The sequence below is a fragment of the Petromyzon marinus genome, chromosome 30 (assembly GCF_048934315.1).
Source record: "Petromyzon marinus isolate PM22_M1 ecotype Great Lakes invasive population chromosome 30, UKy_Petmar_22M1.pri1.0, whole genome shotgun sequence".
Taxonomy (NCBI): Eukaryota; Metazoa; Chordata; class Hyperoartia; order Petromyzontiformes; family Petromyzontidae; genus Petromyzon; species Petromyzon marinus.
The window spans coordinates 1921418-1936888 of record NC_133696.1 but is presented as its reverse complement, the minus strand read 5'-3'; the positions used below and the strand labels follow the sequence as shown (position 1 = coordinate 1936888).

Sequence of the window (15471 nt, the reverse complement as noted above, 5' to 3'; positions counted from 1 at the left end):
TGGTTTGGATTTCCAGGAATGGAAGCGAATTGTAACAAACCTCTGAAATGTACGTGAAACTCCAGATCCAGGAAATCCGGACCTTTGTTTTGTACAGAATGGCTTCCCTTCAGCGGGACGTTTCATCATTGTTTCCTAGGGTCGAACTCTCAAGGATGGGGTGTTTCATTAATAAAAAAAAATCATTAATTGCAGTATATAGTTCCGTATCATTTTACGAATCTAAAATCGGCGTTGAAGAATAAAAATATATTTAAAGCATGGCACTAACAATTACAATCCAGCTGGTTTATAGGATGTGTCATCATGACTTTCTGAATGTATTTATCGTCGCTCTCGTGTATTGTATTTATGTGCGTTCTCTGCAGGGACAAAAGGCAAATTTAGAACAACTACGAAACGACAATTGCCAGCACAAGGGACACTTGAGCAGTGGGGGCGAGGGAGGGCTTTCGGTCCATTACAAGGGCCACTAATTGTGCATGGCTCACCATCCGAGTGCATGACTGATTGTTAAGACATTCACGCAGCCCCAGATTTCCTTCAACACCGTGCAGATCTCTCCGCAGAGCAAATTGCGGTGGCGTGCACAATCGCTGGCATTGTCTAACAATAAAGAGTGCTGCGGTGGCTAATGCTTTCATGGGGAATGATTGGCACCAGTGAACTAGGGGTTGAGTGCAATGGCTTATGGCTCACAAGGCCATTACACACCAGCATATGTTGGTTGGGTCACGATAGCGAAGGTGACGCATGAGTTCAGCAAGTCAAAAAAAGTCAAAAGGACCAGTCAGTAATGAGCGCGCAAAGTCCAATCCTGGATGTAGTTATTGCATTGCGTGGTGCTTATTTAGAGGAAAGCCTCACTAAATTTAAAGATTGTTTTATATACTGTACTAGCTTTACTACCCGGCTTCGCCCGGGACTTGGATTCACCATGCCCGGCCGCCTTTGTCTCCCCAGTGGCGATGTTCACACACCAAACCAGTTACTCGTTTGAGGCTGAGTCGCCGGGTTCGTAGCGCAGCGCGCTAACCACTACACTACCGCTCCCCCCACACACACACACGTGCGCGCGTCCATACGTGCGCGCGTCCATACGTACACATACACGCGCTTGCTGCAGACACACAACTTTCAGGGTGCGTACGGCAGTAAACGACTCAAATAATAAAGCACTGCTGCGCGAAGAACGCCTTAGACCTGTAACACATTTGAATTTGACTTTACTCGCGGAGGGTTGGGGGGGGGTGACATCAGCAGGCACACTCCGTTACGCTTCCGCATACGGGTCAGATGACAGATGTGACGTCACAGCTCACTTGCCGTGGTAAATATATGCATTATTGCGCCCCTCCCCCCCCCCAAAATATATACAAAAGTGATTTTATTATTATTATTTTTTCATGATGTACAGTCTGGAAAGTACCCACATGGCAAATTTCAAGTTTGTTGCATGTCGGGAAGTACGCCAAACATTTTGAACAGACACATTCACAAATTTCCCTTTTATATATTTACCTTTTATATATATACAGCATGGCATGGAATGTAGTCCTTGCATATGGGAAATGCTGCTTTTGCACGTGGGAGCAAGATGGAGAAAAGCCCATGTGTACAAACAAGGAAGCAGTACAGCAAGTCTAGCCTACTTGCTGTACTGCCTCCTATAGTCACCTTTCTGCTTTGCAAGGGATATGCCTTACAAGATGGCTCTATTTCTGTCATCCACCAACCAAGTTTTTAAGCCACTTAATTGGGAGGTAAGGCCCCCGCACACCTAAAAATATCGACTCCGTGCTGCATGTACCGTGTGCAGTTAGTCAATCTGCAGGTCACGTGCGGTTGGGTAAAATGTGGGTATGTACTTCCATTCAAGATGTCTGGCCAGTTTAGAAGAGGTGGTCAAAAAATAATCTCTGGAGTGGCTGTCCAGAGCTCCCTGTACTGGAGGCCTTTTTGCCAGCAGTGGCGTAAGCAATTTGCAGGGCTAAGCCTTTACCGTTTACTGCATGTCTACCTGTGCTGTATTTTAATCGATTACTTGTAAATGAACGGTATTTACATCAATGGACATTAAATAAAGATACGCTGCGTGCCACTTGGCCTAAATGCATACTAAATTTTTACGTTTCAGCAAAATGGGTAAACTTTCAGCCCAGACCTGTTACATCGCAGAACTGTCAACAGTGATTTTTCGACTGAGACATGTTTCAATTATAAAACACCCACGGTACACATTTACAGGAACTCATGAAAATTCCGTACACATGGACGGTTTAAATCAAAACGATGAGCTGCCACTGTATTTGTAGAATGCAGCATTATTTAAACCAACTCAATGTGCCTGTCTTCAATAGTCAGTATTTTGTGGGAATTGGTGACAATTTCATGGTGGATTTTATGTTTCTGTCATTGCACATTAAAAATATATTGTATTTTAAATGGAATTTGGACACATTTTATGCATTTTAGCTACTGCATCAAGCAGCAGAAAGCTATCAAAAAAGGTTTGAAAGATGTGGGGTTTTTGAAGTTTTATATTCAACAGACACATTTTTTGAGAGTCTATGGTGGTTCACGTACTGTGCGGACAGACTTACCCTGCCATGAAAATGTGGAATTTTAACCACTGGCTTGGGACTGACAATGGAGAGCTCAGTTTAGTTTTCATTGATTTTGAGTTTATGGTAACAATGGCTTTTTTGGTTTAAATTTTTACTGATAACTTATCAACTGTACACTTCAACAAAGTGTAATATTTAAAGGTAAATCTCAATAAGCATTTATATCAGTGATTTGAATTGATCAGACGAGGGTCTTTATATTTCTCTTGCACATTGAATACTTACTAAGCAAGTTAATGTATCTTCTTCATTAACACCTAACTTCATTGCGTGTGGTTCTCGGTGGTTAAAGTCTCTACCGTGAGCAGCTTTTTATAATTATACAATAAATCCCTTGATCATATGAAGTATTTACCAAGGAACATACGTTGAATTTAAAGTATGCCATTTGGATAAGTACGAACTATTCACACGTCAATGGGATGTACAGTATGTTGAACTTCTTTAGCGCCGTACGTGGCTAACCGTTAAACTCGGCAACAGTGTGGTGTCTAACCACTGCACTACCGCTACCCCCTGTATACAAGCTGTATAAACAGAATATGCACAATGCAACGCATGTACTGCGAGTGTAGGAATTGATTTTTAATCTTCCAGGGTCAACATGACCGTACATTGTGGACTTCTGAATACCCGACATTTAACAGTGAAGACAATTCATTAAATAAGTCCAGATAAGCGTTAAGTAAAGTATAAAACCAGTCGTATCGTCATGCTTTCTGAGATTCACTTGAACTTTGGCATGCTCCCTCTACCATGTAAGTAAATAAAATTATCTTTTCAATATGGAACAGTATATATCATACAGAATTAAATTCCAGTGCAAATTGGTTGTACTTCACAGATACAGTGAGACTGTTGGATTAATATTAAACAGAATTTAATGTGTTAAAATCCTCATGTACAAAAAACACAAACATCAGTGTTTAATTGTGTGGTTTGTATTACTGCACTTACAAAAATATATAATTTGTTCACCTATCGTCACAATCATTGTGACCAATGAAAATAATACTGTATTCTTTAGTGGTTGTATAATTGATTCCTCTCTTGGATCGGAATGAGAGATGCCATTCGCATTCAGCAGTGATCTCGCTGTAGAGTAAAAAAAACCCGACACGACAGATGTGCGAAAGAGGTAAGACGAGATTGGTTTTATATGACTGTAATCATCAAATAAGAGGTCCCCCCCCACAGCCAATTCTGTGGAAGGCAAAAGCATATGCTCACAGAGCAGAATTTGTGATGCATTGCGAGTTTAAATCCAATTCAGAACCGTGTCTGAAAAGAGAACCGCTTTCAGAAATAATCACCATTAACCACCAGTTCTCTGGTCCACACCTGATCCTTTCAAAACGCTTCCACTCTGTGAGCTGTGATTATAACGATAATAAATCTCGCTCCAGGCGAACCATACCAAGTATCATGCCTGGAGGGTTCCCTGGCTATGGATGTTTGGTAAATTAGTTTTGTTATGTGCAAACCAAAATGTTTGCATTACAAAAACACCATGCATTTGGGGAAATAATGCTCAGACTTTTTACAAATAGATCAGTAGCATCCTCAGTGATGTGCAGCCTCCTGCAGAGCTGTCACTGCCTTTGCATGCGAGTGTCTCGTGTACGTGAGCTCACCATGATCCGGCAAAGCCTCCTCCCAGCCTTGTGTTGTTTCAACAATGTTTTCAGCAATCCAAATAATTTTTGGCAACTTGCCGCAAGATCTTAGAAGCTTAGCAAGGTTGAGCCTGGTCAGAACTTGAATGGAAGAGTCCTGTTAATACCTGGTGCTGTAGACTTAGGCTGCGAGGTGGCCAGGAGGCAGCGGCGGTACACAAATGGATTCTTGAATCTATCTGTGGAGCTTTGAGTGTTATTCCAAGGTTATGGGTTTTCCCTGGGCACACTGGTTTTCTTGCACGTGCCAAGCACATGGCATTGGCCCAAACTTCCCAAGACAGGAGGACCCTCCTAGGTCTTGAGATTGAGGCGTGGGTGGGTACATAAAAGATGCATTGCTATTGAGTAAAATGCTTGTAGAGAACAGACACCTGACCAAAAAACAAACTAATGTTTGTTCATCTAACACCACATGCCCTGCTTCCCAGATCAACAATAGTTATCAGTACAGTTGTAATGGAAATAAATTGCTACGTGGCCCATAAGCTATAAAGAGTAATCAGCAAATGTGTTTTTTTGTGTTCTCCAACATATATACATCATATTCTTGGTTCTTTCAGTAAAGTCACATAGAAGGGAAACAATAAAATAATAAAAATATTAAACAATAAAATTATCACGACGTTTCGACTGCAACACAAGCAATCATCATCAGGTGTGAAAACCACAGCAAGAAAAATTTGAAAAAAGTGGCGGTTATTTCTTAACGTTGATGATTGCTTGTGTTGCAGTCGAAACGTCGTGAGAATTGTGTTGTTTTATATTTGTATTATTTTATTGTTTCCCTTCTACGTGACTTTACCGGAAGAACCAAGAATATGAATCCCTGCAGTCACGAAAGCTTTAAATCAAAATATATACATCATATATAATTCACTACATCAGTGAAAAATACACGAACACAGTTACCACTGGAATATTCACATTCAATAAAACATTACTCTGCTCCGCTCACGGGGGATAACACGTTATAGAATCGAATTACCCTGTAAATGAACTTATCATATTCAGTTGACAAATAATCACGCACACCACAGTTGTCAGTCTCTAAACACGAAGTGACCATCTCCGTCTCTTCGTGCTGAACTTTTGTTCACGGCTCTCAGTCCGGCCGTGCAGCACGGCGACATCAGACTTCTCAGTGTCGATTTTTTGTCACGAGGAAAACTAAAATGTGGTCCCTGAGGGCCTCCGCTGCTCAAACATCGTTTCAAGCCAAAGGCTGAGCTGGCCGTTATGAATAAAGAGGTGCTGCGGCTCTCCTCTCTAGTCCCTAGGACAGCGAGTGCGGCCTCTACTGACATCAGTCTCTTGTTACCGTCGCCACTCACTGCATCTTGTGCGGTTGCGACAATTGTTCAGGCATCTCCACCCTAACACAGGGCCTCCAACCCGTACCAAATGAGTTAGATTTCTCTCTTTCACACACCATGGACTCACAGGCAGCTATCCGAGTGTTTTTGCAGAGCTCAGAACGGGCACTCGAGGCATCTGTCCGCTATTGGCAGCAATTGGGTCGTGGTTAGACAACTCATTAGGTTAAGCCTATGCGCAGGCTTTCGGTTCATCGTGGCCAGCTTAGGAAAACTCTCGTTGCTACTGCTGTTGCTGCTGATGAGGTCCCTCTTGAGAGCTGGGGCCTGTACCGGGGGACATTACGGCTCTTGCAGTCCATGCTTTAGGCGACGACCGAGTTCGGCCGATCCCCTGTAATATCTGCCACAGCAGTGCTGCCATTCACAGCAGCACTGTCCTTGTCATCAGGCGGACAGGGAGGAACACTCGGCGTGTTGTAGAGCTCCCGGGGAGAGTCGAGGGCCGGCAGAGCGCTGCGGTAGGCGTACGGGGCGTCCAGGTTGATGTAGGTGACGTTGAGGTTGATGTAGTGGTCTCCTTCGAGCACGTCGAGCGTGGAAGTCAGCTCGGAGATGAGCGACGTGAACGTGGGCCGCATCTCTGGCTTGTGGCTCCAGCACTCCAGCATCAGTTGATACCTAACGGCACAGACGGGGAGAGAGACAAAGAGAATTGTCAGCGTCATCTCCCTCCGTGCGTTGGATAATCTCCAGACAGTTTTCCTCTCACATAAAAATATATATTAAATATGCAATTGCCCAAATGTCCGAATGCAAGACCCCTGTAAAATAGATATTTAAGGCACAGTGAGGCCTTCCTTGGAAAATTAGGGACTATTTAACATCATTGGTGTTATTTAAAGCACTTACTTAAAAAAGTGGAACAACTATGCATTTAGTTGGGTATGATGGCAACAAATGAGGTAGGGAAATTCCAAACAGGGCAGTAGAAAGCAGGGAATTATTAGGCCAGAGAGGACAAAGCAAGGTAGCTTAAGAGAGCAGCACAACGAAGGCTATTTAAGGATAGTTTCCCGCACCTCCGATTAGCACGGTTGGTGACGTACAGTGCGAAAGAAGTTCAGAAACATACAACACGCAATGCAGAAGCAGCACAAGAGGCAGGGCAGCGCGAGCCTGGGGCTGGACTCACAAGTCATCGGGGCAGTACTCGGGCTGCAGCAAGCGGTGGCCCTTCAGCAGGTAGGGCGTGAGGTCGAAGGGGTCCACGTCGGAGTAGGGGAAGGCCCCCCTCGTCAGTAGCTCCCAAACCAGCACGCCAAACGACCACTGCAGGCGGGAAATGTGGGGTGGGAGGCAGGGTACGGGAACAAGCGTTGGTCCCCGCAGACATCCGACACATCCTCGATGTACTTCTGGCCACTGTTACATTAAGTAGCTGCCAACTTAGAAAAAAAATGTCAATAAGTGTGCTAAAAATTCCCTTACGTTTTGGTCGGGATGGAAAAGTAAGTAGGTATCTGCGTGGGGCTACGATGTGGGAAAGAGGGGCAGCACAGCAAAATCCATTGCTGTAGCATGCTCCTATGCTTCCACGTCTACGCTACCTTTCCTTCACCAACACGCACTGCCAGCTGCACCATCGTGGGGCACGCAGGGGGGTATGGGGGGACTTGCCACATCGGACTTGGTGGTGAACTTTTGAGTCTGCAGGCTCTCGGGCGCCATCCACTTGACGGGCAGCTTGGCGCCACGGTGCGCCGTCACGCTGTAGTATTCCTTGTCCACCACGTCCCTCGCCAGCCCAAAGTCCGCCACTTTCACCGTGAACGTCTCATCCAGCCTGCACACAAATCCCCAAACGTGTGGGTGATGACGTCAGCTGTGGTGCAACATCGGTCGTGGGCTCTGCACAGTGCAAGGAATGGAAAGGGGCCACCCCCTGTCCAATGTCCCCCTCTGTCTTCATAGCCAAGCACTTGGGGCCACACCGGCCCAGAAGCCCCAGTGGCAGGTGTGGTACCTGCGCACTCAATTTCTACACCACTGGATCGCAAAAAGTGGAATGGCTCTGCATAGGAGTGGCTCCAGGCTCCAGTTTGACATGACAAAAACTCCATGCCTGGTTTTTCAATTCATCAAAATATATGTGGCTCTACTTTAGTTGATATGGTCATTGGAATGCAGCAACAAGGAAATTGGAGTGCATTTATTAACAAACAACACTACATATTGATAATTGCAATTTTATGATCTATCGATTTCGCAACAAAAAAATAATCCTTACACTCACGATATATGTGTAGCGTAGACTTGTGTGTAATCGTTTATTACAATGAAATTGTTTTTGTAATAATACATTGTTGTTTTAAACTTCTAACTGTCCATGGGAGAGGCCGATGCAACACAGTGACCGGCTACATTTAGTCATCATTATTCAGATTCAAAATGTAATAAGCCATTGATAGACCAGTATGTACTGAACATACCGTTGTGACCGAGTTAGTGATATAAATCCTAATGCTATGTCTAGTGAGCTGAATGGCACAAGTACATATAGTCGAGTCTTTGCTTATAACTATAGAGTATTTTTTTAAAGATTATGGCACAGAGGTTGATCGTTTTCTCATTGGCGCAAGTTCAGCCTAAAGTTCAACGTTACTTTACGTACTTTTTGGTTCTTTCGGTAAAGTCACGTAGACAGAAAAATAACTAATAGATCACGACGTTTCGATAGCAACACAAGCCATCGTCTTCAGGTGAAACAATACAGCAGGCGGACTGCTGATGCAGGAGGAAATGTAGCGAGAGAGCTATTGCAACCAGAGGTTATTGTGGTGGGTACAACCCAAGGGTAAGCGGGTGGTGCTAGGGATGGAATTTGCAAGTATATGTAAGATCGCAGAGTTAGCATACCTCAGCTAATCCGAGGGGGGGGAGGGAGGGGAGGGAGGGGAGGGGCTGCCGTAACGGGCGAGAGGGTGGGGGTGAAATTTACAGAGGGACAAAGGTGATAAGATAAGGTGGATGCAAAATTTAGCAATCTTTGGAAGGACGTCGATCAACCGGGTAAAGTGTTAACTGTTGTGTTGGCCGACTCTCTGAGTTGCATTACATCTCTAAGTTTGATATATTTTTTCTCTCTATCACCTTGTTCCCTCTGTAAATTGTTTCTCGTGTCTGTGTGTGTCCAACTCACATGCAGTTCCGTGCAGCGAGGTCTCTGTGCACGAATTTCTTGAGTGCCAGGTATTCCATGCCTTTGGCCACCTGGAGACCAAATCCTATGAGGTCCTTGACCGTGGGATTCTGGAAAAGCAACGTGGCAAAAGAGTAACTTGATTCATTCACAATCCAGCACGATGAATGAAAAGCAACACACCATGTGCCGGAACAGGAGAGATGGAAATCGCTGCATCTCACCTGCTATGATGTGGATCAAAGCATGGACATTGCCAAATACGATGGAACAAAAGCTGAAAAGTGCACAAAAAAGTGTGAAGAGGCGTACGCTTGTACTTAAATTGAGAGGCAAAGAGAGGGTTGTAGAATGTACGCAGGGTGAATGACATCATTAAAATCGCTAAGAAAAGTGTGCTTTGGCAAGACACACGGCAAGAAAGCGATGATGGTTCAGACCAACGATGGAGTAGTAGCCAAACGGGGGGGGAATGCATTGAGAGGAAGTCTTCCGCGGAGATGGAGCGATTAAATCAACTCATGTGCACTGGAGGTCTATCCTGAATGACGCTATAAAACAACTTTGAGAAAAGTAGAGAGGCCAACTTGAGTGTTAAAATTGGCAAATGTTTGAGGCAGGGGCAATGTCTTCGCTAACCTTACGGGGTCAGGGCGCTGGCCTTTAATGAAGCAACTCGAAATTAACTATTTGGCCTTCGAATAATGTGCTAAGAATTTCATATCAGGCTTGAGCAAGAACCCTGGGCATCCTGAGCAATACACGGCAAGATAACATTGTATAGGTAAGGTGAGGAGGAGGACGTTGCCATTGGTGACTGCTCTGTGAGCCACCACGTCCCCACTGTACGGAACTCCCATCCCAGGCAGCTCTACTGAGTCTCTGTCTCTGCTTTAAGTCTCTCTTCAAAATCTTCCTCTTCAACTCCGTGCCTTAACACCCCCACTTAATTGCTCCTTTCTGTCCTTCCCTTGCTCCTTCCCTCCTTTTCCCTGGCATTCTCCAGGCGACTGCTATGCCATGCCATGCACAGACAGGTTATGTTACAGACAGGTTGTGTTACATAATGATGACGTCACGCCTGTCCTAAGTCGTGGCCAGTTGAGGGCAGTGCAGCAACAGCAATTCCTGCACCGTGCTTTTATGCTCCCAACGTCTGCACTCTCTGGCTTCACTAAACTCACACCGACCAGCGTGGTGAAGTATGGTCAAATGAACCCAATTACAGTCGACTGACAAAGGGGATGTGAATGAGCATTATTTATTCATATGTGTGAACTTTTAACTTCTTTCTCACCTTACGTAGCAAAATGTGCTCATCGTAGGCGCCGGAGAAGGACAACAAACTAAACACAAAAAGCAGTTCTAAAGAAGTAAAGTTTTCAATATAGATTTAAAAGTGCATAGCTCAAGTGGCTGCCCAATATTGTGTGGAAGAGCGACCGAGACGGCGTGCAGAAGCGCATCTGAAAGCGCGCGATGCGGTGACCGCCTTTTGTTCGATGGTCAGCCAAAAGCCGCCGCTGCTGCCGCTACGGGGGCGTACGTACGCACACAGGTGGCAGGTCAAACTACAACGCGCCGCCCGATCGCGGCGGCTCACCCGCTCCTCGTCGCGGATGAAGTGGCACAGATCCCCGTGCTGCATGTAGGGCAGCACGACGAGAGGCAGACCGTGGGCGGGCACGCAGATGCCGAGGAGCGACAGCACGTTGTGGTGGTGGAAGCCCTTCATGATGATGCCCTCTCGCAGGAACTGCTCCACCTCCTCCACCTCAGTGATCCCTGCGCAGAGATGGGCAGCGGAGAGACGTGCGAGTGCGCGCGCGTATTGGAATATAACGTAGCGCTTAGCGCGCTGCGCTACGAACCCGGCGTCTCGGGTTCGATTCCCGCTCACGGCTAACACCCAGTGACGATTATCTGAATCGGTCCTGGGCCTCCACTAGGTCGACTCGGCCTTAAATGAGTATTTGGTGCAGTGTGTAAAAACATCGCCACTGGGGAGATAAAGGACGTGGTGTTGGCCACCCACCCCACTGTGTACCGTGCTGGCCTTCATAGGTGCTACTTGCTAACAGCACTTGCCCCAACAGTTGGTTAAGGCTAAACGGGGGGTCTTTGTCCTTGTAGGAATGTAGTGATTCACTTGGTCCCATCCTGCCTGCTTTGCAATTTCGCCAGTGTTCATGATTCAATCAATTATTTGTGAATCAATTAATTGCTGCGATTCAATGAATTATAATTATTTTGAAGGTGGCAAATCGGTCCAATCAATTAATATTTTTTTATCCACTGTGCCATGTTGTAGTACTGCTAGTGGTATCATGACTGTAATCGTTACTTTTAATCAATGGACGATGCTTAATTTTCAGCCGAGTATTCTAGTCAATGGCAGTGCAGCAAATAGGTTGGTTGACCTTTCTGTGCAACATTTGAGTTTTATTCGCACGCACTCGCGCGTGTGTGTGTTTGTGGGGTATTTGCATCAGCCAGTCATCTCGGTCAGTCAACCCATGGCACCTGCTGGGTCTGTCCTGTGAACTCCTGCCAGCGGACGTTCGACACTTCACGTGGCCTTAAAGTGCACAAGCTTTGTGGCGATGTTACCGCTACTCAGTGGCGAATGGCGGTTGTTGTTGTTGTTGTTGTGTGGGGTTTGTACAAGCACTCCAGAATTCCCGCACTTGGAAAAAAGCCGACCCAGAGATTGGTAAAATATCTTAAGCAGTAAAACTGACCCGAGATAAAAACATCAGTTTTAATGCAAATCAACAAATTAAAATTTACAATCAACCCTTAATGGCCACTTCACATGATTATTTTAAGGTTTAAAAGGGAAACTAACCAAATTTACATTACAAATAGCCATTCTGTTTTGTTAATATCGAAGTCATTTGCTTGCCAGTACAAGCTTTCGCACATACACATTATGCAGCTGAACAGGGGCACTTCTCCGTTGGTTCACATTGCGCGGAAGGAGATGTAGATGGTAATGGAATGCCGAGTAAGTTTAGAACGAGCGCACCTCCTTTAATCCGTTACATTGCTGCCAAGCGAGGGTATTTTGTATGGAACCAGCGCGTTGGCTCTCACTGACCTTGTCATAAATAATAAAAACACGTGCTTCATACCCCAACGCTTTCCGCAAGCGACGAGAGAGCCCATCGCAGCAGGGGAAAACGCGCAAAAGAAAAAAATAAGGCTGTGTGTGTGTGTTTGACCCCTGAGGGGGGGCCCCCTGTGAGAACGGGAGAAATCGGTGCATAAAATATTAACGCGCAACTCACTGTTCAAGGACTTCACGGCACAAACGATCTCCTTGTTGCTTTTAGAGTCTTTCAGAGAGCCATGGTAAACGCAGCCAAAGTGACCTGCAACAACAAGCATTTCGGATTTATTGTCAAATGTCATGAAATGTGTGTTTATGATTATTGTTGTTGTTGTTGTCTTCGGCGTTGTTTCAACCAGCTTCGTTACAGTGTCGTCATAGTTGCAGAGTTATCACTGCTGTCACGAATCATGATAAGTTGAACAGAAGCAATATCTTCTTCTGTTGTAAAATCTACCTCATTCATAATTAACCCATCGAATATAATGTATAAACACATATACCAAGCATGGAGTTCTAAGCACCAATTTCAGTAAATTTTCCATTTATAACGATTACTTTAATAATCCACATTTTTTCATTTTCGTATTCTGTTTATTTTGCACTCTCCAGGTCTTGAATTCTCTCTTTCTCACATCGCTCCTCACTCCACGTTGTCTTTTCCTCTTCTCCTCTCCACACACCTTTGGCGCGCTCTTTCCCTTTGCCCCTTTCCTGTCTTCATCTATTTCACTCTCTCTCTCCCTCCCCATATCCTTCCTTCTCTTTCCATCTCTCTCCCCAGGTCTCTCTCGGAGGAGACTTTTGTCTCAACAGGCTCTCACCTCGTCGTTCTCTCTCCTCTATCTGCATGTTCTCTCATTTGTCACTATCTTTCTCCTCCTTCCCCTGCCTTTTTCCATCTCTCGATCCTCTCTGTTCCTTTATTCTGCTCCGTCATTCACTCCTCTTCTCCCTCCATTGTACTTCTCCATCATAACCAACCCCCCGAATATTTGTACATCTTCACTCTTCCTCGCATGATGCACCCAGATTATTTTACTGCTATAAATTTTTACATGATAAGCCACTTTGTTGAGCCATCATTTGTGGCAAGGTCACTTCTGAAAAATAAGTAAAAAACTTTTGTGGGCTTTACCTGGTAATGTAAAAAAATATGTTTAGTTTTATTTCTAGATTTTTTAAGGTGATTTATTTACCTTTCCTATACTTTGCACTCCTATGATGTTTTTATATTGTTTGCTGTTGTAACGTTCTGACCCGCCCCGACTGGACATCAGATTCCTCAAGTATAAATAAACACCTCCTCCTCACCCTTGCCGATGATGCGATCTCCGTGCACGCTCAGCTCCGACTCCGGGATGAGCACGGGCCGCACCTCGTCAAGCAGCGCGGGGTTCAGGAGGTCGAGCCTCAGCACCTCCACCGAGGTCATCCGCCTGACCCCCCCGACCCCACCTCTGTCCCCTACCCGGTAGCCGGGGCTGAACACCGGGCCCCATGACTCGGCGGAGCCTGACGGCGCACCGGCAAGTTCATGCTCTGAGCCACAGGGAGCCACAGCAAACATACATTTTAAAATACACATTCTATTCAGTCAGATAAATTGGTACGCATTTGTCCCGGTGTTATGCTATTTAATAACAAGTCACGAGACAAAATGCCCTCTCGGAACTGTGGCAGAGCAATGCATCGCAGCCCCCGTGTTTGAGAATGGCTCATGGATGAAGATATCAGAGAACTAGAGCGTGTTTATGAATAAGCATCACAAAAGGAGTTTTGTTATGGGGGACCCCTAAACATTTGAAAAGGTATGATTTTACTATTTTTATTTTTTAGCTTTGCAGAAACGTTACGTGTAATCATCTCTGCGGGGCTTTAATAGGTTTCCCATCGGTGTGGTTACAGCGATCTGTCAGCAGTGCCAGAAGTGGTTCTATGACATCATCTTCCGCGACCATTCTCTGACACAAGGTGGTGCCAATCGCTGCGAGAACTCTGCAAGTAAACATTATTTCATGACAATGAAGACGATAGCAGCATTTTTATAAATAAAAGAAAGACATACGATCTGCAAAATTCTGCGACTACGTGGTCAACGTATGTATGCTGAACTTCTTTCGCACCGTACGTGGCCAACTGTGCTAATCGGTGGTGTGGGGGAAGGATACCAAACGAAAGGCAACAACAAAGTGCTTCCGATGAATCCACTGCTGGCCTAGACTCTTGTGCCCCACCCACTCCGTTCTGACACTTGGGCTATGCCCATTTTAAAGTTTTATAAACAGTTGCATTTAGAAGCTTACCCCCCTTTTCTCTCCGCCTGATGACGGCCGCTTGTGTTGCGATCGAAACGTCGTAGTTTTTTGTTTATTTCTTTTGATTAATTTGAACCTTCTTTGGTTCTTTCGGTAAAGTCATGTAGAATGAGAATAAAATAATACAGTCTCGTCCCTTCACCTGATGAAGGCCGCTTGTGTTGCGATCGAAACGTCGTAGTTTTTTGTTTATTTCTTTTGATTAATTTGAACCTATCCACGTGACTTTACCGCTCAGGAGTGGCTCCCTGTAGTCAGCGTTGGGCCGCAGTAGGGTGGACATCTCCACGCGGCTGTTTCGCCGATCTTCTGACAACAGCTCCAGGTTGGGGTGTCCATTCACGGCCGCGTGGTTGGAGCCTGAAAAAGTCAACGAGAGCGGCGTGTACGGCCGATTCCTTCACGAAAGACAAAGACGGAGTCACCGAGCGGCATCGCGTAGGGGAGCGTGTGACTTGGCCCCCGATGCGCAGCAGCTCACACGTTAAACGAGATTCATCGCGACCAATATAATTTTTTGGATTAGATTGCGTGAATATAAATGCGTCATTAAACCCGCCACCATCCGACACAGCCAATTAGTAAGGTTTGCCACGTAAACAAAACGTGCCAATTAGTTACTATTATGCCATAATCGCCCGATGAAGCTGGTTGTAATCACGAGCAAAACGTCGTACTCAAATTGTAAATGTTGTGAGTTTATACTCAAGTCACACCGGTGTGCTGAAGTAGTGATGAAGTGGCACGTTTTGTTTACGTGACAAACGTGATTTAAAAGTGCATAGCTCCAATTGCGTCATAATATCGGCTGCAGAAGTGCATCTGAACGTGCACGATGCGGCGACCGTCTTTGTTCGATGGCCAGCCAAAAGCCTCGTATCGCACGAGGTCTCCCTCGTACTGCACCGTCCCAGTTCGTGGAAGCCGGGGGTTTGGCGCCGCCGCCATTGCTGCCGCCGCTACCTTTCTTCCTGAAGCGTTGGGCGCGCAGCACGGCGAACGTGGCGATGGCAATAACGATGGCGGCCATGAGGAGGCCGACGACGACGCCCACCGTGTGGTTGTGGCGCGGTGGCAGCTTCACCTCCTCTAGGATGCGCTTCAGCTGACACAGGTTCACCTGAGCGTGACGCAAAACACAGCACTAGGGTGAGAGCGAGCGAGCGAGCGAGCGACCTCCCCGTTGCGTCTCCGCAAGATCGTTTTGGCGATACGCGACC

General features: G+C 45.8%; 1 protein-coding gene across 1 annotated transcript in view; it reads right to left on the bottom strand.

Moving 5' to 3' along the window:
* Window positions 1-1209: 1209 nt before the first annotated feature.
* LOC116947434 (hepatocyte growth factor receptor-like) overlaps window positions 1210-15471 on the bottom strand; it is a 48690-nt gene continuing 34428 nt past the window's right edge. Inside the window, exons 14-22 of the mRNA XM_076070584.1 lie at window positions 15215-15371; window positions 14483-14611; window positions 13248-13475; window positions 12112-12195; window positions 10425-10606; window positions 8822-8931; window positions 7300-7465; window positions 6815-6951; window positions 1210-6300 (exon numbers count right to left, since the gene is read on the bottom strand). Of these exons, the coding sequence (XP_075926699.1) occupies window positions 5985-6300; window positions 6815-6951; window positions 7300-7465; window positions 8822-8931; window positions 10425-10606; window positions 12112-12195; window positions 13248-13475; window positions 14483-14611; window positions 15215-15371 (1509 nt within the window). The 3' untranslated portion in view covers window positions 1210-5984. The remainder of the gene's footprint in view (window positions 6301-6814; window positions 6952-7299; window positions 7466-8821; window positions 8932-10424; window positions 10607-12111; window positions 12196-13247; window positions 13476-14482; window positions 14612-15214; window positions 15372-15471) is intronic.